The 22391-nt window shown below is 41.2% G+C and overlaps 3 protein-coding genes across 4 annotated transcripts; 2 read left to right on the top strand and 1 right to left on the bottom strand.

Moving 5' to 3' along the window:
• The first annotated feature begins 2031 nt into the window (after nt 1-2031).
• On the top strand, nt 2032-14123 carry septin7b (septin 7b). 2 transcript variants are annotated; one of them, XM_088306429.1, is made up of 14 exons: nt 2032-2197; nt 2932-3034; nt 4913-5019; nt 6346-6446; nt 6525-6659; nt 9010-9127; nt 9238-9330; nt 9580-9676; nt 10463-10514; nt 10603-10731; nt 11121-11141; nt 11801-11936; nt 12074-12216; nt 12952-14123. In XM_088306429.1, the coding sequence occupies exons 2-14, from the start codon at nt 3025-3027 to the stop codon at nt 12989-12991; spliced, it is 1182 nt and encodes a 393-aa protein (XP_088162555.1). In that variant the 5' UTR covers nt 2032-2197; nt 2932-3024; the 3' UTR covers nt 12992-14123. The 2 variants fall into 2 exon arrangements, with proteins under 2 accessions (XP_088162555.1, XP_088162554.1); XM_088306428.1 differs by lacking the exons at nt 2032-2197; nt 11121-11141.
• A 625-nt stretch (nt 14124-14748) lies between these two features.
• LOC148328872 (uncharacterized) lies at nt 14749-15531 on the bottom strand. The gene is made up of 4 exons (XM_088305747.1): nt 15417-15531; nt 15233-15326; nt 15128-15154; nt 14749-15052 (listed from the first exon to the last, which is right to left on the bottom strand). Exons 1-4 carry the CDS (start codon nt 15495-15497, stop codon nt 15006-15008), a joined length of 249 nt encoding a protein of 82 aa, XP_088161873.1. The 5' UTR covers nt 15498-15531; the 3' UTR covers nt 14749-15005.
• A 675-nt stretch (nt 15532-16206) lies between these two features.
• Nucleotides 16207-22155, top strand: ngly2 (N-glycanase 2). Its single transcript, XM_088305773.1, has 12 exons — nt 16207-16786; nt 17435-17574; nt 17744-17919; nt 18007-18167; nt 18917-19057; nt 19218-19339; nt 19689-19857; nt 20093-20238; nt 20350-20465; nt 20523-20649; nt 21027-21160; nt 21714-22155. The coding sequence occupies exons 1-12, from the start codon at nt 16347-16349 to the stop codon at nt 21837-21839; spliced, it is 1998 nt and encodes a 665-aa protein (XP_088161899.1). The 5' UTR covers nt 16207-16346; the 3' UTR covers nt 21840-22155.
• Nucleotides 22156-22391: the final 236 nt, after the last annotated feature.

Below are 22391 nucleotides of genomic sequence, written 5' to 3' on the forward strand. Positions count from 1 at the left end.
CGCTGGGTCTGAAAAGAAAACGTCGTCCTCGCGAGACTTCCTCCCGTCAGAATTCACATAAGAGTTGCGTTGAGATTTCAGCGCAGCTTCGGCGAGCATGGTTGGCGTTACGTAATTTACTGCACGTAACTCACGTATATGCGCTCAGACTGGGGGAATGTCGGCTCGTGAATGATCGGCTATTGAGGCGGCAGGGAGCGTCAACGCAATGGGTGAGAGTGCTTGCTTCCTTCGGCTACCGTCTAGCAGATAGGTCGCCCACGCCGCTTGTAAAAATGTCCCGTTTATGATCGTTGTTCGCGTTAGATGCGAAACGTCTGACCGAGGAGTCTTTTTTTTAAAGCTTTTACAGTCGTCTGAGCAACCAACGCCCAGTCGTCCGCCTCCACTTGGATACGCTAGCTTAGCTTTAGCTTCATTTTTGGCTAACTGCTAGCGGGAGTGTCATTTCCTGTCGCTTACTCTTTTAGCAAACTCCTCCATAAAATACCAATGAACTGTAACACTATGCTTGTTTTATGATCACGGCGACCCTTAAAACTTTCAGTTCAAGCTTTCGTCGCTATTACTGACACGCAAAGGTGGTTATTAGCTATTCCATGGTCGGTTTTATGGATTTAAACAACGTTCGATAATTGTTCCTGGTTTGTGGAGGGGGAAAAAAATCTGGTCACCTCTGTGTTCGACTGTTTTATTTATCATCAATTGAATGAGTTGAAAGTCACGACGCGGTATCTGCGGCCACTTTACTTCGCAGTTGTGCCCCGTAAAGAAAAATGAACACATGCCTCATAATTGTCGTGCATGTGTGTTTCTATTAATTCTGATCACAATTGTATTGCAATGGCCCTGCTGATTGTTAGAAGCAAGGCAACCTGGAGGATGTAACGTCAAGGTTTAAGCAAGGAGAAGGCAGGCTGCTGCTTTCTAATCTGGATTAAAGTGGATCTTGTCTCTCACAGGGCATGTTTTGACTTCTAAAATCACTGGTCTCAGACTATTGCAGTCTGAAGAGCGTATTAAGTGTCCTGTGATTCATTATATGATTACAGTCAATTGACTGCTTGACAATGTGTTTATAATAGTGGGTCTGTGGTATCGTCAGAGATCCGGTTGTCACTCTGTTATATGCATATGCACACACACATTAATAATTTTTAAGCATAACAAAATCATAAGTCAAGTAAAAGTAATGCAACGTGAATACCTAATGTACAGCGGCCGCTTGAGCTACAGGTGAGCTTTTCAAGCTCCTACGTGGCCAATTGTCTTTTTTTTTTTTTTTTTTTTTGCTTTGACTTTGAAACTTTAGTAATTGACTATGACATATGTTTTTCTCAATAGTCTAATATTCCACAATCTATGATTGCAAAATTGAGTTAATTTTAAACTCCCCTTGCAACATTACTCAAAAGAAAATGGCGTGCAGATGTAATAAAAAAAATAAAATTCATCAAATTTTATTTTGAAACGAAATATACATGAAGAGCATGTGTACATGAGACTGCAGGATTCAAGACGAGGGCTCGATAATTAATCAACTTCAAATCGACAAAGCGATACAGCAGGTTCAATGCCGTTTTCAAATTGCAAAGACTGCAGTCCGGAGCAAAAGAAACGTTTAAAATTTTCCATGACTTGTGATTTCAAATTGAATTTACAGTGGCAACTTGACTAAAGACCATGCTCATATTTCAAATCATCTTTGATGAAAATGTAGTGTCAGTCTGTTCCAGCAACTACACAGTCTCAGCCAGCATCAATCAAAATACCGTAGGTGGACTCTGTTACAATGCTGGCTTCCTTGGCCACCACTTCCTCTTGAAAATGTGTCAGGCGCGTTAGTTTTGGGGGAAATAATGTGGGTGTGGTAGGGAAAAAAACGCATTTATTAATGACCATTCCGCCGAGCGCACGTGGGCGGCGATAGGGCCGGAGGAGATGCTCTTCTTCCCGCCTCCGCAAACGCAGGAATAAAAAAGCCTTTTTCTTCATCACATAAATGTTGTGTAATACTCGGCGTGCAGGTCAAATGTCTTCTGCTACTGGAAGATTTACAGCATACGACAGCAGTTGTGAGAGAGCGAGGTATGTCTGTCATGTGCTCTGATGCTCATTTTGTGTTTCTTTTGCTCTCCCCTCGATTTGCTTCCTGGTGCCGGAACGTTGCTCGCACGCTGATCTGCATAAAACAGCTGTAAGTATTCGAGTCATCCTTACGTGGCTCCTTTGAGGCAATTAATCAGAATTGCAGAGTGGACTAATATGGACGCCCACAGCCCTCCTATCGAAATGTGTTTTTTGTCTCAAAACATAAAGTCAGTGAATGTCAATGAGAGAAATATTACCTTAGAAATATTTTAGAAAGAAACATTTTTTGCGCAAGAAATGATGATTTCTGTTTTAAAAATAACCTTTCCATGTAACTGGCAGTGTTCCATTTGTAAAGTTAAAATGAAATACAGAATTTTTCTAAACGGAATCAAAATTGAATACAACTATAAATGTGTGTATTTTTCAGAAAATACTCTTCACCACTTTGTGAAGTTCTAACCTTACGAGTTATCTGCTTCAATGGGTTGTTTTATAGTATTTATTCCAGCCATTGTCGACAAAAAAAAAGTTGCGCCAAAAATGGGAGTGGGCGCGGGTCGTGTCACCTGGCTTGCATTGACGTCTCAAAAAATGTTTCCTAAACCGCTGTCTTCCTTAATCCCGGTAACCAGCTCATGCTGGTGCTACATTGAAGATGTGCAACTCTAAACTTGGACTTGTATGGAACTCCAAGATCCAAGCCGGAATTCCGAATGATGTTCTGTGATATAGCTGGGGTGGGGTCCGCTGGAAAAAGTCCCTTAAATGCTGAATTTGTACTTCTATATGTCTCGATTGAACGATACCTATGATTTCTTTGAAACGTTTGTCTTGCAGCAGCAGAAGAACCTTGAAGGATATGTCGGCTTTGCAAGCCTCCCCAACCAAGTGTACAGGAAGTCGGTCAAGAGGGGCTTTGAGTTCACCCTGATGGTCGTCGGTAAGAGCACAAGCTGCCCGCCTTCTTGTTGTTCTTTCAATTGTCTCATTGTCTCCCCCGAAGGCGCTTGGCATTTCAATGTCTTCACTGTGGTTTGTTTTGTTGAGACAAGATCGTGTCACTTTGAGTGTGCGTCTGTGTGTGGAGCCGTATTTATACACTGAGGACAAGCGCCGCGCTTTGTCTATGCCAAGTGAAAAAAGATGTGGAGGCGGCTCGGAATAATCTGCGGCATCATCTTGCAGAAACACCGGTGGGGGGGGGGGAGGAAAAAAATGCAGAGATTCTTCTCCGGCTCATCAGTTAGGAGGGAAATGTTTGCTTGGGTCACAAGTATTTCCTGTGCAGGGATCGAGTGTTCGTAAAGGCGCGTCTCTCGGAAATAGCTCGTGCTGAACTTTTTGCTCAACACGCAGCTGAGCACGTTCCATGCGTGTTAGCGAGCGCATCGTTGACGAGAGATGAGAGCTTCCGTGTGTTTTCATGTCTTTTTATCAAAGTAGTCATATTAAGCATCTCCACGGTAGCGAAATCCAGTGTGGAAGTGCGGGACCGCATCTCTCATGCACGTTGTTGTTTTATGACGCAAAAACTGGTGGAATGATTCCGTCTAAAAATATTCTACGGCCCATTGAGTCTAAAAATAGTTACTTGTCCAAGTGTGCTTCGTGTTTCTTTCTGAATTGATTTATTTTATTTTGGCAGACAATCCGCTTTGTAATTGCAATTTTTCTTGACTTTTTTTTACAAGCAATTATCTTCAACATATCCCTTCGTGCTATAAAATGGGTAATCGTTAAGACAGCACATCGAAATATGACTATATTAGACACATTTTCCCATGACATTTCATTCCAAATTAAATTTATGAAATGCATATAGCATTATATAACAGTCACCACAGGGGCAGTGGCGTACAAGAGCATGAGGCGTTTCTACATTTGCATAATTTTCATCACAGCACTTTAGTGAAAGACCAAAAACTGCCATGTGGGCCACCATGAAAATGAGTTTGAAAATCCACGCAAGGACAGAGCCACGATTTGAACGCAGAACATGAAACTATGAAGCAGACGTGCTCACCATTAGGCCACCGTTGTGCTCCAAAAATCACTTTGCCATATTTTACATCCGTTGTGTTTGGAAGAAATGTTCTCATTTTGGCTCATTTGCACCACGTGAGCCAACATGGAAAAAACTTTCGAGGCTCATTTTGAGTGAACGGCTTGTTTTCTTTGTGTTGCCTCTCTCTGGCTAGCGCACACACACATACACGCACACACACACACAGTGTTGTGCTTGTCTTGGCTGTGCTTCGCATGGAGTCCACATGGCCCCGCGGTGCAACACAGGACGTCACCAAGGGAGGAGGTGTGAGTGAAGAAGGCATCAGCACCAGCGTCCGCCACGGCTTCCTAGTGTTGTGCTGTCGCCATTTTATTTAATTTTTTTGTGAGAAAAATTTCAACCACCTTCTGTTGAACGTTCGACGGGCAGGAGTAGGATCAATGCTCGCGTGAGCTCATGATCCTTTGGCCCATGTCCATGCTGGAGCGCCGCAGCTTGACAAGGCTCCAAAGTAGCACAATGAGATGCTCTGTTGCTTGTCCAACATCCATTCACATGCACAGATGCTTTTGTACTGCCTGGTTACATTTTTTTTTTCTTTGTCTTCACTTAATTGCTGTGGAAGGACAAAGGTCCAGCATGATCCGTTTTAAGATGCAGGTGCGATAGGAATATTCATTGATATTGTGACGAAACAAAAATAAAACAAACTACAGGTGCCGGACCACAAGCATGCACGGGTCGGCTGTGCTGTGATACGTTCCCACTCTTTTGTTTTTAAATCGTTTCCCTGTGCGACTTTTCCTCCAGGTGAGTCGGGGTTGGGCAAATCCACGCTGATCAACTCCCTCTTCCTCACCGATCTGTACTCGTCGGAGTATCCCGGACCTTCGCATCGAATCAAGAAGACTGTCCAGGTACATTCTCGTCACGACGTCAACTACTCACACTGGACAAGTATGTGAACCAAATGACGTGGAGGATGACTCATGTTTTATTTTTTGTAGCGTAGAAAGAATGCAGTGGCCAAATATTTTTCACTGAACCAGTTTCCGTTGGCGTAGATAAAGAATAGAACAAGTGTATGTCTACTTTGTCCCGCTTGTTTTTTTTGTGTTAGCTTGCTCAACCTTGACGTTTCCTTAATGACACAAATGCGCACCTTTGTCAGTCTCGTGGGTGACGACACCAATGTTTGGATGTTCTACCAGTTCTTCAGCATAGTTAGGTCATACCGCAGCGCGAGGGCGACCTGTTCCGACATGTCGCCGGTCTCGTACGTGTGTGACGATAGCCGGCAGCTCTAATGATTTTGCAGAGGGGACCTCCAAAGTCCTGTGCAATTGCCGATTGAGATCAATCATACTGTACGCTTTATTAACTAAACAATGTTAACATGCGAACACGTGTTAAGGTCATAAAAGGAATCCATTGTTGTATTCATAAAATGGAACAATAAAAAGTTGTTTTGTTTTCTTTCGTAGTGATTAGAGTCATATCGCTCCAATGGGGCTTAAAGAGGACGTGGACAATTTACAAAAACAAAACAAAAAAACCTACACTTAATAGGTGAACTGCTTTGGTTGAACGGCAACTGAACAAAATAAAACCATTGTTCGACGTAATAGTCATCCGGTTCTGTATAATTTGATTGCCTTATCTTCTGCTGTGCTGAATTGACTCTTTTGGTTGAGCCGCTAGCAAACAAAGCTAACGGCGGAGTGTGCATCGTCACTCGCGGAATATCCACGAAAGCTTCTCAATTCCGCCTTTGGCTGAGAAAAGAGCCAATAGGAAAGAAGAAGTTGACAGCTTGCAAAACGAGCAAGCTTTTGTAGGGCTTTTTCTACCCGATATTTTCAGAATTGATTCTTTTTACGATTAGCCTGTCGATTATTTGAGTAAACTGATAAAAATGTATTTGTATTAGTAAACAACGATAATTGTGCAAAATATGCATGTGAGGTGCAGATATTTTTTTTATTTTATCGTCCACCACTCAGAATGTCTGCGGATTTAAAAGGCCTTTGGCCTGGTGAGTGACGTGTGTGTCAGTGTGCACGTAGCCTTCCCGGACTTAGTTGTGGACGCCGAGTACAAATGCGCTTGTTAGATGTTTATTCTGTTACAGCTGACTGAATTGTGCTTTTAAGAAGTTTCTGACAGCTTTCATCGTGAGTTCAAAGCATATTCGTTTTTATTTTCTTTTTTTTAATCTATTTTACGCCTCTGTCCCGTGTCAGGTGGAACAGTCCAAAGTGCTCATCAAGGAAGGCGGTGTGCAGCTGTTGCTCACAATCGTCGACACCCCGGGTTTCGGCGATGCCGTCGACAACAGCAATTGGTATTTCCGCCACTTCTGCTTGACACTCTTGACAACGGCTCAGTCCATCCCGCGCCATAACGTCTCACGTGTGCGCAGCTGGCAGCCAATCATCGACCACATCGACAGCAAGTTCGAGGACTACCTGAACTCGGAATCGCGGGTAAACAGACGGCAGATGCCGGACAGCCGAATTCATTGCTGCCTCTACTTCATCGCGCCCTCGGGACACGGGTGAGTGGCGCACACTCACGATGCTAGCATGAGAAGTAGAGCTTTACATCACCTTGCACATCTTTAAAGGGCCTTTCTCTACAGAAAAAGAAAACCAAATAGAATTGTTATAAAACAAACAAATAAAAACCAATCAAAATGTAACCAACTTCAGGAGCACTTTTCTGGGTTGAGCGGCTAGCCAATCATGGACAAAGATAAAGAAAATATAGCATTAGGTTGTCTGTCTACATTTGTTTCTCCATCGTTTGTATTCAAATATGTTGCTTGTTGGGTTGTAACATTTTGGCTGATGCTATGTACTTGCCTGCCTATGGCGTTTTGCAATGTTTATTTGCGTTGAGCTAAGGCAGACTTTTCCAACAACGCTAAGTTGTTGTTTTAAGCACACATCCAATTTTCTTTGTTTTTTCGTTAAGTTTGACAGTAAACTTCGACTGCCGAATGGCAATAAACAGCTAGAAGCTGCTGTTTGTTGTGAAGTGACTTCAGTTCACTGCCCCCCCCCATCAAGCGCTGGTGTTTCACATTTCTGCCCACAAGTCAAAGCAAAATTTGGTCCAAACTTGCAGGCAAAATGATAAAGATTTATTTTATTTTTTTTGTCTTTGTTTTAGATTTTGCTTGTGTAGCGTCGCAAACAAACCTCTTCTACCATCTCATTGCGTCAGCTGACTGTGCAGCGTGCTTTCCCTTCGACTGCACCTTATCTTCCCCTAATGTCACACTGAGTCAGCTGTCTCGTTTAAAAAAAAAAAAAAGAAAATCCCCATGGAGGCAGCATTGACAAAATGGCCAGCAGCTGATTAACTCATTCAATACCATTGACGGATAAATACGTCAAAATCCTTTTTTTTTTTTTTTACTGGGCTGGTCGTGAATGAGTTAAGATCTTCAAATGTGTTTTGACTGGGAGTGCCTGAAAAAGAATCTGATCTATATGCTTAGTAGTTTGTCTATGGTCTGACGTGGGCACACGCCAATAAAGCGCCCTCTGTCCTCTTTTACGAGGCGCCGTGTTTGTGCAAGCTGTGTCCTCAGGCTGCACTCTCGCCTTCAAGCACATGTCGAGACTCATGAGGTTACGCTACCCTATTTCGTTCTAAATTTATTTTTTTTTTTTTATGACAGACAATTTGGCTGTTAATCATCCCCAAATTCTTTCCATATAGCACAGCTACCGCACACGTGTTTTTAATAAAAAGGCTCGACGTGAAGCCACAGATAAAAAAAAAAAAAAAAGGGCCAACTTGATACTTGGTGGCTTTGCGTTTCTGCTGAATGTACTGCGGAAAGAAGTACATAAAAGTCCATCAGACCAAATAGCTTAATCCTCTAAAGAGGGTCGAGAGCCCCTTATGAATTGAAATAAGCACGCTGCTCATGTGCATATTTGTGGTTTGGCGTGATTCAATCGAAATGTGTTGCCACTTGCACAAGGTTGTGCTTTCTGAAGGGCTGCTATCTTGGAGATGGATGTCAGATGACGAGCAAACATTTAAGTCACGCTGCATTTCAAAAGGGGAACCCAAGGATTTTTTTCGATGTCGCCTCTTGTCTAAACACGGTTTTCTCATTAATATTCTGCTCTAGAAATAAGGCTCATCATCCTCTTTCATCACTCTCAGGGCGCTGCCATTTTGTCACTGAAATTGACGTCAGTGATAATTGTTTCTTGAGCAAACAGCATACTTTCGTACCGATAGCGAGGCTGTTTAACTTGTTTGGTACTGCGTAGAAATTCTTTGTGCCTTTTTTTTTTTTTTGTGGGATTAACCCTGTGTGCCAATTAAAAATCTGAACAAAAAGTAGAAGGATACGCAAACATTCTGTGTGAGCCTGCCATAAATGTCGCGGGTTATTTACCCAGCTTGCGGACGGGCCAAGAATAACTCTGTTGCTTTTCTCATGACTGCGAGGTCACGCCGACATGCCGAACATCCTTCTGCTGTCACAGATGCTTTCTTACTTTGTGTGCTTTTACTTCCAAGAATCCCAAAAGAAGGACTTATCATGAACCGAGAGATTCTTTATTGCGAACCGGTTCGGTAGGGCAAGAGGCTGCTTGTTTGCGATCTTTCATGGGTTTATTTTGAAAAACAAAGCTACTTTAATGAAAATGGTGCTCAAGACTTTCTATATACTGCTTATGCTCTGTATGACATTGTGCGTACCTAATATTGTGGCCCCTGAGTGCGTCAAACAGAACCTCAGAAGTTGGACCCGATCTGTTCCGTCACGTTGGTTGACTCGTTTGTTCTGATTTCAAAATCATTTGTGTTCAAGGCGTTATCTCTTCTGTTTCGTATCAGTCTGGCTAATGTCCAGTTGTTTGTTTACATGGCCACAGCTTGAAGCCCCTGGACATCGAGTTCATGAAGCGTCTGCACGAGAAAGTCAACGTCATCCCACTGATCGCCAAAGCAGACACACTTACGCCAGAGGAATGCCAGCAGTTCAAGAAGCAGGTCAACAATTTCCATTGCCCCCACCCTCACCCCGAATGTCCCTCAAGGCATCCTTGTCTTTCCTCTTGCTGTCGTGGACGTCCTAAAATGGGCTCTCTTCTTGCCTGCAGATCATGCGGGAGATTCAGGAGCACAAGATCAAGATCTACGAGTTTCCCGAGACGGATGATGAGGAGGAGAACCGTCTAGTGAAGAAGATTAAGGTAGAACTTGTGCTCATGTGCTTCTCACAAGAAGTTCGTGATAATGGGTGAAATTTTAGGATGAACTCAAAACGTTGGACATGTGCATTCCAAAGTTTCCATAAGTTTGCGTATAAAGGGTGAAGTATTTTAAATTCATCTTGAAATGTCATCTGAAAGCGCCAAATTTCCAATGTATTGTGAGCACTGTATCTGTGGGGACGTTGCCATGACGACACTCAGACTTAGATATGTGAATGTTGTTTGCAGGACAAGCTGCCGTTGGCCGTGGTGGGCAGCAACACCATCATCGAGGTGAACAGCAAACGCGTCAGGGGACGACAGTACCCCTGGGGGGTTGCAGAAGGTTTGGACTTTTTTTATTTTTTTTTTTTTCTAAAGACATTCAACACACCTGCACATTGCACAGTAATAACACTTAAAGGCGATAAAGAGTGACCAATGAGAAAGTAAATTATTTCTTTGCTGCGTTGAGGTGGTATTTTTAGTGCCTCTTAAGAGAACCTCACCCAAAAAGCCAAAGAACAACTCAAAAACCAAAAAGACGGGATAGGAAACATCTTAACTCATTAATATACAATGTGCATTATCTTGCTTGTAAATGTTTTAGTATTTTTTTAACCATGTGACGGTAGCCTTAGGTGTGAGAGCTACTTCGTTGCCAAATTGGTGACTTTGCTAGATTTTTTTTTTTTCAATCCCTCAAGCACGCTTTATTTAAAAAAAAAAAAAAAAAAATTTAAATGATGCATGACATATCCCGCCATGTCTTTTGGAGCTATTGAAGACTTCTGTAGACAAAAAAAAAACAAAAAAACAGCCACTATGCCAAGTCATGGGCAGAGTTACCTCACGTGGAGGCGGTGTTGTGTAAATTTACCAAATTGTGATTTTTATAATTCAACAAAATTGAGAAGACCTTTCCTACTGAGTCATCATGTTTTCAGTTATAAAAATAGACTTTAATCAAAAAATGTTGTTCGTTATTTTGACGCTTGATAGGTGATTCTACTCAATTTGTATCTAAATTACATTTTCGGAAAAAAAAAATGGGCTATAGCTCTCAGTCTGTACACGAAGAAGGCCTCTTGCACTTTAGATAATATTTTACTGACGCTGTTTTCCTTCCTAGTTGAGAACAGCGACCACTGCGACTTCACCATCCTCAGGGACATGCTCATCAGGTACTCCTCCGGTTACATTTTGAATGACACAACTGTGCCTAGCCGCTCTGCAAAACCGCTGAAAACGAAACGCTTGTTGTCCATGCAGGACTCACATGCAGGACTTGAAGGACGTGACTAACAACGTCCACTACGAGAACTACCGCAGCAGGAAGCTGGCTGCCGTCACCTACAACGGCGTGGAGAACAACCGGGCCAAAGGACAACTGAGCACCAAGTAAGATGTCCAACATAAACTTCTCGCTGAAAGTGAGGGACATCGACCTCTGGGGTGCAATGTCAGGATGACCTCACGATAAGGTGAACAAATTAACTTCACCTGTGAAGGCTTTAAGTGCCTTTTGGCTTCATCCTGAAATTTGACCCCAAAGATCATTATCTGTAACTTTTAGTGAGTGCTGTTTGTGCGCTTATGTGTAGAATGAGGTTTTAAACAAGACACAATAGAAGGTTTGTCGTTTTAGCCCTCGGCGCTAACACGCTAAGCTAAAATCGTAACTCTGCTAACACGCAGCTCACAATGTGCGACACCTTTTAGTGCATGAGCTCATTATTGCATGCTGTGTGTTTGTTTTGTGCCGTCCCTTTTTTTTTTTTTTTTTTTAGACTTGACGCAGTCGAAGGAATGTAAGTGGTCGTTTCATTTTTTTTGTTCATCCACTTTTTTTTTTCCCACACCTTATCCCTTTTTCATTCCTCTGTTGTTTCCTTTTCGGCTTTTCCGCCTCTTCCCTGCGTCTTGCCTCGGAGCAGCTGGTGGCTAATGTTTCTGGGCTAACCGCCAAAGAATCACGCAGCCTGTCAAACGGACAATTTAGCAGCCGTGGCACTGTTTGTCATCACTTTTCTGGCTATCAGCGGGCTCTCGTAGAGAGAGAGGTTGCAATCTAAGCGGGGTACACACATTTGAGATTTTGCGGACTTGGTGATAGGGTTGCGCTGTTGATGGTGTAAGCTTGGCCGAAGCTTTGGCTTTGGACTAACAAATTGAGACATTGCGTGTCTGCCTCAGGGTAAAAAAATAAATAAAAATAAAAGCTTCTCGCACGTCTGTCCACACTATTTTGTTTCAATTTGGATTGGCTTCTCTGTGATTTGTGTGTACCTTGCTTAGAGAGGGCATGCAATCCAGTCAGCATGTTTCCAGGTCCAAGTGCCGATTCTTCTCTGTCCCGCTGCTCTCTTCCTCTCATCCGTGTGCATGAACACGAGAAAGAAGCCTTTCGAAAAGCCCCGTCCGTCATTCATGGTGATTACCGTGTTTGTGCGCGCGCTCGCTCGTCTAGGAGTCCCCTGGCCCAGATGGAGGAGGAGCGGCGGGAGCACGTGACCAAGATGAAGAAGATGGAGATGGAGATGGAGCAGGTGTTTGAGATGAAAGTCAAGGAGAAAGTGCAGAAGCTCAAGGACTCTGAAGCAGAGGTGATATATATATATTTGTATGTGGTGATCCCTGAAAAATGTTTGTGGCTTAGAAGCACAGACCTCTTTTAAAAAAGTTTCCCATATGTAGATAGGTTATTGCCTTGCTCACGTGTGCGTTTGTTTTGTACGAGTAGCTTCAGCGGCGCCACGAGCAGATGAAGAAGAACCTGGAGGCGCAGCACAAGGAGCTGGAGGAGAAGCGACGCGTCTTTGAGGAAGAGCGAGCCAACTGGGAGGCCCAGCAGCGCCTGGAGCAGCAGAAACTGGAGGCCTCCAGGTCAGGCACAGCGGCACGTCAGCGCACACGCAATATCGAAGACCCTTGCTCATATAGTTGTCCAAATTAGGCGCGCAGCTTGTGGCTCCAACAAGTTGAAGTTTACTGTTCAGCCAAACATAAAATTAGAAACCCAGATGTTGTGGATTTGAAACAACCGTGTAACTTGGCCTTATAGTCCGCTAGCTTGATGCTAAACCATAATGGGAAAGTCACGGTGCTAGAACCCTTTAAGCAACAAATATTTGAGCACAAACAGTGCAGCAACACATGTAGATGTCTAATATAACAATACTCACAGGCATATAATCTTGAAGATCTGCGAAATATGTTTTTTTGTTTTTTTTTTTAGTGAGAAGTTGAGAACTGATTGCATGTTTTATACTGCCCTCATGTGGCCATGGTGTGCACATCAGAAGAAGCAGCACAATGAAAAAGTGGCTAAAAAATGTGTACTTTATATTTAATTCCAGAATTTCTCTTACGTTTTTATCAAGTACACTATTATAGAATGCTATTTTACAAATAAAAAAACTAAGAAAAGACATTTTATTTGGGGAAAGGCTGGAACGCATTATTGGCAATTTATAAATTGGCAAAATTGCACCAAACTCAAATTAATTGATGTAATCAATGAATCACCCAGCCTTAAAACAAAAAACAAATCTCCTATTTTAATATTGTGTGTGTACAGCGTTTAGAAATGATTGTTAATGATGTTTGTTTGTTTTCCAGAACTTTGGAGAAGAACAAAAAGAAAGGCAAGATCTTTTAAAGAGACAGTCGTCAAGGACCAGCCTGCGTCCACTTAGTTCTCTTTGCCAACGTTTGCCGCTCAGGGCACCATCAGTGTGTGGCACTGACGCCCCCCCCCCCTCCCCCCACCTTAAATCCCATCTTCCTCTTTCCTTTGTTCCTGCACCATGCGTTTGTCGCTGTGTGTGTGTGCGTGTGTCAAATCCATTGAGAAATACCCCTCACACACACTCGCACACAATTTCGGGACTCATCATCATTGAAGAATGTGTTTACCTTAACAACTGTATAACATCAAAGTAGAAAAAGGCCAAACCGTTATTATTATTTTAATTATTATTATTATTGTTTTTGGTGTTGTTCTTACTGTTGTAAAACTGGCCTGGCCCCTTCCTGTTGCGCTCCTTTTTCTTTTTATTTTACGTGGGGTTTATTTTATTTTTTTTGGGGGACGGTTGTACAACCGCATTTGTTTACAGGCCATAAATATGAATAGACAATAAAATAAGGCGGACGCTCTTCCATGTTTTGATGCAGCAGGAAGATGAATCTTTTTTTTGTTTTGTTTTTGAAAGTACTCGCTGGAGCTATTTAACCTTTCCCAGTCAAAAAAAAAAAAAAAACAAACAAAAGGAAAAAAAAAAACACCTCTGGCCTTTTTATAGACTCAACTCCTGGCTTATGCTTCCTATTTCCACAATGTATCGTTTTTTTTGTTTTTTTTTCTCTTATCCACCCTGGCGTGTTTAGCCATCTACCGCAAGCATTGGACCACCATTTATATAATGTTAAAAGTATTATATTTCTCTTTAGTTTTATTTTTCTATATAAATATATACCGAGCCAGCTGAAGTAAGGCCTGCTTTTGTATGTGTAGAAGAAAAATAAATAAAAACTACTCAGACGTGAGAGCTGCGTCCAATGTTTATAAGTTTTATAAATCAACCAGACGCCACAATACGAGTTTAAGAAAATAATAAGCAAAAAAACAATAATAGTCAGTCACGCTGCGTTCAATGCCAGTGGGAAATGAAGAGACAACACCATGTTTTTTTTTTTTTTTGCTTTTGGCTATGTACTCCATCTCTTGTATTTTTAATGTTATTTTTCATTTGTATTGTACAAAGTCACTTAATAAACCTGTGATCATATGGTCGACTCGTTGTTACATACTGCTCATAAAACATCAAGGAGGGTTAGGGCCATGCCCCAAAAAAATTGCAAGTAACCGTATACAAGAATTGTTTTTGTGCTGTTCAATAAAACACTTGGGATATAACAAAAGTCAAATTTATGAGGGTTTTTTTTAAGAATGAAAAAATGTAATGTTTTTTTTTTCATTCCCTGATTATCAGTGAGGTTTGGAATAAGTTTGGGGTTTTATAACCGCAAACTCCCCATTTTCCAGAATAAATATTTTATGTATTCTTTAAGAAGAAAATGTGAAACTTTGAGATCTCATTTAGTAGATAAAAAGTCCTAATCTGACCAGTCTAAATTGCAATTTTATGGCAATATGATGAATGAGGAATTTTAAAAATGTATCATTACCATTTTTTAACAAAAATATTTTAATTTTCAGTGTGACTTCAATACTCATAAGTAACTGTATAATTTGACATGATTGACGCAGGTTCTCAAATTGCCACTGGAGGTCGCTATCCTGCCAAATAGTTGCATTCAATCGACACTATGACCACGAATAAACAAAATACTTTATCGTCCACCTACGGAACATATATTTTATAGTAATGTATGAGTATTTTTCATTTTCAGTGTGGCTTTAGTACTCAAAAGTACTGTAGTGTATAATGTCACTTGACTAGTGCAGGTTTCCAAGTTGCCACTGGAGGTCGCTATCGTATCAAATACAAGAGACAATATGACCACAAATAACAAAACAGAAACCAAATATATCGTCTACGTACGGTATATATATTTTATAATAATGTAGGCTAAAGGTTACTTGGAAAAGCAAGTACTTTGTGCTTCGTGCAGTTGGTAAATGATCTCGACAGGCATCTTGCGCGCCTTCAGCTCCTTTTGCCCATCAGACCGACAAAGGTTTGAAACTTGTGTACTGCAAATTGAAGGCAAAAATATATAGAAGAGGGAACTTTTTTTTCATACACACATTAATCAGGTCTTTACTTACGTTTACGCGCCGCCAGACTTCTTGCAGCTTGAGAGAAACGTATATCAAAAATAATGTTTCCAAATCAGTTTATTTTTTTAGATATTGATTGAATTTCAGGCTTACCAGCATTTTTCTTGTAAAATCTCTGAGGTGGTGGTGGTTTTCTGGCCATTCTTGTCAAGATATCTTTAATTAAATCTGACTTTTCACGTTTGATCTAGCAAAATAAAAATAAATAAATGCAATAGTCGATATAGGCATTTTATTTTGGTAATTTTAATACAATGCAATACAATATATTTCTCACCTGACTTATGCGCTTGTCTCCATCCAAACACAAAATGTTCGTCAGCAGTAGAAACAAAATGACAAGTTTGATCATCTCCATTGTAATCCACTTTCTTGTGCAGTTTTGCTGCCTTGCTGCCTTTTATAGATGTGGCCACAGCTATGTTTATGCTGAATATGATGAGGATAATGATAAAGATGCATCATGGGAGGGTGTTTATCCCAGCCATAATTACACACACGTCTCTCAATTTTCTCTGCACCTTGCTTCATTAAATCAGCAATTTTCACCTTCCTCAAGAGACGTTTATGAATCATGACAGCAGCTCGAGTCACTCACATCCAATTTAATCTTCATACACTATAGCCGACCATACTGTAGTGGCCAAGACAGATGTATAGTACTAAAAAAATGTCAATCATTGAAAATTATATTTCAATAAAATAATTTAAAAGATTATAGAATGCATTGAGATAATGTATGCATGGATGGCGCCTATTGATATATATTTTGGAATACTTTTTTTATGGTTATATAAAACACAAAATCTTAGATTTATTGTTTTTGTAATTATCTTTTTCTACATTTTCAAATAAATATCCATTCATACATAGCTTTAAGCAAAATTTGCATGAAAACAACATGTTCCTGAATATTTCGCCATCAGGTCTTAAAAGTGTTATGTTTGAGTGAGACGCCTTTAAGAAGAGATTGTGTTTATAAACATTAGCGCAACAAAAATAATGTCATTGAATTAAAAAAATGTGTTGACGTGATGTTTGACCAACTGCGGCCACCGTCGTCTCTTTTCTGACCCGCCTCTACAACAAACGATTAGACGATGAGCAACCTCCACATTTGACAGGAAGTAAAAAAAAAAACTTAAAAGAAATGACATTAATGTCGTCGTGGGAGCTGAATTGACTGAACTTTCGCTCCTGGGGAAGAATGTTGCGTTCAGCGTCTCTGGTGCTCGTCTTCACGCTTGTAGTTAGCGTGCACGTGACTTTCGTCGCGAATGAGTTACCGAAGCGGCGACTCAAGTTGACCGACGATGAGGCAAGCCGAGCGGGCTTGGAGCCCTGCGACAACTCCGGTGATCTGCAGCCGGGAGAACCGGCTGCCGCGTTCACGGTCCCGACTCTGAGTGGGGAGTTTGAGTACCGGCCGGGCGAAGTGGGATCGGCTGGAGTCTCAGTGGTCATCCACGCGTTTACCAACAAGTCGGCCTTCCTCGAATGTTTATGGACCTCTTCGGCCTCCTTGGCCAGCCTCCTTGAGGAGCTGCCTGCCAGCGCCCAGGTACTCTTCCTCTCCTTGGACGACTCTGCGGCCACGGACGCGCTCTGGATGCGGGAAAGGCTCCACGACGCCGCCACAAAGCAGGGGTGATGCATTCACTGCTCCACTACTCTGTAAACAAAGAATCAACTCACGCCAACTAGTGAAAAAAATGATCATTATTTACAATATAAATATTCTTGTAGGAAAAAAACATTCACATTAATAATAAATAATGTTGCAGTTTTATTGAAGTGGTGATTTGAATTTTAAAGTACCACTAAAGACTGAAGAGTCTGATCACATCAATTTGTGATGACTCATCATTCGTGGAACAAACACAAAAATAACGATGTCACACATGTTGAGTATTTTGATAATTTAACTTGATTTTGAATTTTTTTTGTTATTTTGAAAAAAAAAAAAAAAAACGTGAAAATGACAAATGATTATAATAGCAGAACTTTGAAGTTGGACTTGGACTATGCAGGTAGCTTTGCAACGTAGAAGATGGACACATTGGTGGCCACAGTGGGTCAAAACTAAACAAACAGTCACTGCAATGTACTCATTAATAGACACTTTGCAGTTACACATTAATTACCTTTGAATTGGCATTTATATAGGACGTAAAAACAGAGTGGCAGACAGATGACTTGGTTTCTAATTTGCGCAGATTCGAAGCCTTAAATATAGTCATATATCTCATTTGTTTGTGTGTGTGTGTGTGTGTGTGTGTGTGTGTGTTTTATCAGTCAAAAGGAGGTTTTGTCAAGGCTCCATGTGTCTCCGGTGCCGGTGTTTGCTGTTGGCAACTGGATCGCCAGCGTCTTGTACTCCTGGACCTGCACGGGACACAACTGTGGCCTCGCCCAGGCTGTGTTCACTTCACAAGGTGAGTGACTTTTATATAAATGTTCCTTAAACACACATTAAAAATAAAAAACACTTAAACTTGTGCTGGTGTTGTTCTGAAAAAGAAAAGTGGTGTCCACCATCCTTAGTAAGAAGAACTCGTGAAAAACGAATTCACATAAGTTGAACTGCAAACTTCATTCCCACAGGATGGGATGTGCCTGTTATCGTCAAGCGACTGGACGCAAGATACGACTGGCTGACGAGTCACTGGGCTAAAACGAAGTCTCATCTGAAGGACGCGGGGGATGGCTGTGAGCCGTCACAGTCTCTAGAGGGCGCCGTCGCCTGGCTGTCAGAGGGAAACTGCTCCTTCTTCACCAAGGTCACATTCAAATTATCAATCTTATCTGTATTATTTTATTCATTTTCCAGTGTGTCTGTAACACGAAGTGTGTGCATCTGTCCCCAGGTCCAAAACATGGCTAAGTCCAACGCATCTGGCGTGCTGGTCTACACCCTCGCAGGAAACGCCATCCAGGACATGAACTGCGTGGACGCGGAGTGTTTCACGCCACTCAGCCTGCCCGCAGCCATGGTGCACGTGCAGCCGGCCGTCACCCGCGCGCTCAGGTTGCATCGCTGCACAAAATCTTTAATCCACCACCATGGAGATGACATTTTAATGCCGTTGTTATAGTCTTTGATAGCATCGATAGCGGGTACGCATGAAGGTCATTTGGATTAATGCGTATGCCAAACGTTGCAAACTGTTAACTCCCAAGTCCAGCACCTCAAAAGTTGAATGAAAAGTACCTAAAAGTCGTCAAAACTTTTATTGTGCAGTTTTTTTCAGTAAGAAAAATAGCACTCTATAGTACTTTACTTTATAAAAAGGTACAGAATTGAAAACATTTGTGGAGCAATCAATGATCATTTCAACGGGCATTGAACCGCACAAATGGCCACCAGAGAGCACTATAATGCACACAAAGAATGTATTATGCAAAAAAAATATCTTGAATAGTCAAAAAAAAAATATGTGGACCAAAGCTTTTTTTAAATTGTTATCTTTTGAGTCTAAATTCTAATTTTCTTCGAGAAAATAATTTCTTGTATAAGCTACTGTAATAATTATGTCAGGGAAGGTAATTTTTGGAGAATTAAAAAAAAAAATCAAATAATTTTCAAGAAAAAAATAAATCAGTAAGTCTCTTTTTTTTGTCAAGCCAAGAGCTTTAAAAAAAAAGCGTCATATTTCTTTGAGAAATAAAGATTTTTCCTTTGAAAAAAGATGAAGTCTTTGAAAAATATAATCATGTTATTTTTCCTAGTTCTAATTTTACACAGACAAATTAATTTTAATTGATTTATTTTGACAGGTCAGGTATGGCAGTGAGCGTTTCTTTCCAGACCACCACGTCTCCCAATTTCTTCATCGGCATCGACCAGCAGGGGGCGCTGGCCGAGCTGGGCTGGTTCCTCTACCCTTCCTTCAGCTTCCTCAACTGGCAGGCGCAGTGGTGAGTGAGTGAGTGCGCTAAATGGGCTCAATGACTCAATTCTGCTATGTCTTATGGAATTGTTAGCACGTCCTAAATAAAGCGAGGTGCGAACAGTCGCGTCTGCAATTAACTCAAAATGTTCTCCCATTCTAATCTAAATCAATATTTTTGTGTTCAGGTTTGACTTCTCCACAGCTCTGCAGCTGAAACTGAAATCTCCCGCAATCGTGGTGTCGGTCTTTGACAAAGTGCAAATGCAAGGAGACAAAGGGGCCGTGGCTGATGTCAATATGCTGCCAGGTGGCGCTATTTTGCCTTGCTAAATGTGGCGCCGTGAGTTTTATGACTTTAGTTTTTCCAGATCTGATCTGTCGTTGGGACGATTCTTTTGACTTGTTTTTTAAATTGTGAGTGTAAACTGCTCTGAAGAGCGCAGTATGGTTCACAATTCATCCAAAGTGTTTAATGCCACTCCTAGTAGGAAACTAAATATAAAACCAAGAGAATTTGACCTTGTGCAGGGCTCAAAACTGAGACAAAACTGTCGCATATATACATATATTTTGCATGTGTAAGAATTTTATCAGGTCGCGTTGGTGCAAGTGCAAATGTTGTCCATGATCCCGCTCCGTTGTTTGTGTGTGAGCAGACTTGTCTACGTTTGACACGCTGATGTTGGACGTGTCGTTGTCGTGTCCCGGCAGCAGAGACGCGTCGTGTCCTCTGTGGGATCACACGGTTCAACTTTTCGTGTGCTGCGATCATCTTGGACCGTACTGCCAAGTCGAGCTGGGACGCTGGATCACCGCTTTCCGAAGGTGAGGGCACCCCCCCCCCCGAAAAAAAGCACTTTTTTTGAAAGCATTTTTACGCTATGTATTTATCTTGGAAATGAAATCTTTTTAGCTAAAAAAAAAAAAAAATTGGCTTTTTGGAATGTACTTTTTGTCTCACTAAATACAAACGATTACATTATGACGACGATATCGTATTACGTTAACCACCATCCCACCGCCTTTTATTTTTTTTTCGTATCATACGTGTGATGCGCAGAAGAATCGGCCGCTGGCAGACCGACGTGTCTCCGCTCCTTCCGGTGCTGGACGCCGGCGTTTGTCGCTTCACCATTAAGACGGCTCCGTGGGCTCTGCCCTGGATGGTTTCCCTCAACCTGAGGTTCAGCGTCGCCAACCTGACCGGTAGGACTGGACTCGCTGAAGCAGCATGTGGTTCAAGACAATTAGAGATAATTGAGTAGTGAACGACTCGGAACACAATTCTTGGTGTTGAGTATCCATTTGATTGGTCAGGAGAGAAGCTCCGCCCCTTCCGAGTGATGTCACTGTACGACGGCGGGACCTTCGACAAGACATACAACCAGCGCTACGCGCCAATCAAGTTCCCCGTGCCCGCCTCCGCCGAAAAGGTAGGATGTGTTAACAACAAGATGCGCGGATGGTTCTAACGGCGTGCGGCCCCGCAGGTGGAGCTCTACGCCGTTATCACGGGACACGGCAGCGACAACAACGGTTGTGGAGAGTTTTGCGTCACCTCGCATCACTTCCTGGTCAATGGCGTTCACAACAATACGCGATCCTTCGACTCAGCGGGTGAGTAGCGCTGTTGTTGGATACTCAAATGTGAAATGTGATGAAATATTACATTTGCAAAAATCATTTTACGAGAATGAAGTTAAACTATTGTGAGAAAATTTTGATAAGTCGTATTTTTTTAAGTTGTAATTTTACACAGACTTATTCAGTAAGTAACAAGAAGATTAATGAAGGCATATTTTAATTACATTAATTGCACTGTGAAGTAACATGGAATGTCAGGAATATGAGGGGGGGAGGAATAAATAATGATAATTTAATTAAATTTAAATAAAAAATAAAAAATCTCTCTCTCTTCTCTCTCTCTCTCTCTCTCTATATATATATATATATATATATATACTTGATTTGATGCTCTTTGTGTGTTCGAGCAGGCTCAGCTTTGGGCTGCGCCGATCGCGTGAAGGAGGGCGCCGTGCCCAACGAGCACGGCACGTGGCTGTACGGCCGCGGTGGCTGGTGTGATGGACTGCAGGTGGACCCCTGGAGGCTCGATGTCACCGCACAGGTACGAGTCACTACTTAAGTGCAGTGGACACTCGCATAATCAATCGCAGGGCGGCATTTGCATTCACGCAGATTTTTTTTTTAATTCACAATTTTTTTGAACCTCATCTCCATTCCCATCCATATCCCAAAGGGCCGCTGTACTCGAATGCCCCATCATCTGTCAATCCAAAAATCGCAACATATAAGTGCCAAATGTGTCGAAAAAACATATTAAAAAAATTAAAATCATGTCAATAGCAAAAAAAAATTATGTCTTACATACATATTATTTTTAAATCAATATCTTCACCTTTTTTTTATTTTTAATGATTAAAGAATAATTTTTAAATTTTTAAATGGCTCTCCCACAAATGGCAACTTTAATTTTACATGGTTTGATATATTTATAATTTTAATGCTTATAAAATTATTCATGTATAATTATTTGTTCCCCTGCCCATAATTACTTAATGTAATCATTTTACGTTTTTTGTATTCTTTTTTTTTTAATTGAAATGTTTTTGTTATTTTTTAATGTTTTGGGTTTTTCCGCGTGTGTGTGCTGTTTGCAGTTGGATGTTAGCGGTCAGGCGTCCAACACGATTCGGTACTTCGGTCTTTTCAACGGGAAGGATCCAGCCCCGACTCAGCAACCAGGTTACATCGTCATGTCGTCTTTCCTCGTCTTCTTCAAATGAATCATCCATCATCTGAGCCGCTTGTCCTCACCAGGTGCCAGCCAATCGCAGGGCACACGCAGACAAACAAATATTCGCACACACAATCACGCTTCGGGACAAGTGTTCAATCAGCCTCATTTATAAGTGACTGTAATATTTAATTAGTTAATCCGTCTATTGTGAATTTTGTGTATTGTTTTTATGAGTTTTAGTACAAATGATGGCATAAAATTAAAATGAGGTTATTTATGATTAATTAATTACAAAGCTATATTAATCTGTACGTGGTGGATTGAATTTTAATCAGATTTTTAAATAAATAATTGAAATGTAATGTTTATTATTTGAAATAGTTAATATGCCCATCACTACTTTAATTTAGTTTACATTTTTTAATTCAAGCTGACTTTGCTGTAATAAAATGATCTTCCTGTATTCCCTTGAAATACTTGAAATCTTATCCATAGAATTATTTTTTTATTATTTAGTTTTGTCTCAATTTACCTTTCAATTTGACGTCATGCCAAAATTAAATGAATATATACTCAGTATAAATTAGTTAAAATGTAA

Source organism: Idiotropiscis lumnitzeri, chromosome 10 (genome assembly GCF_059441095.1).
Source record: "Idiotropiscis lumnitzeri isolate Australia: NSW breed Sydney's pygmy pipehorse chromosome 10, RoL_Ilum_1.0, whole genome shotgun sequence".
Lineage (NCBI taxonomy): Eukaryota > Metazoa > Chordata > Actinopteri > Syngnathiformes > Syngnathidae > Idiotropiscis > Idiotropiscis lumnitzeri.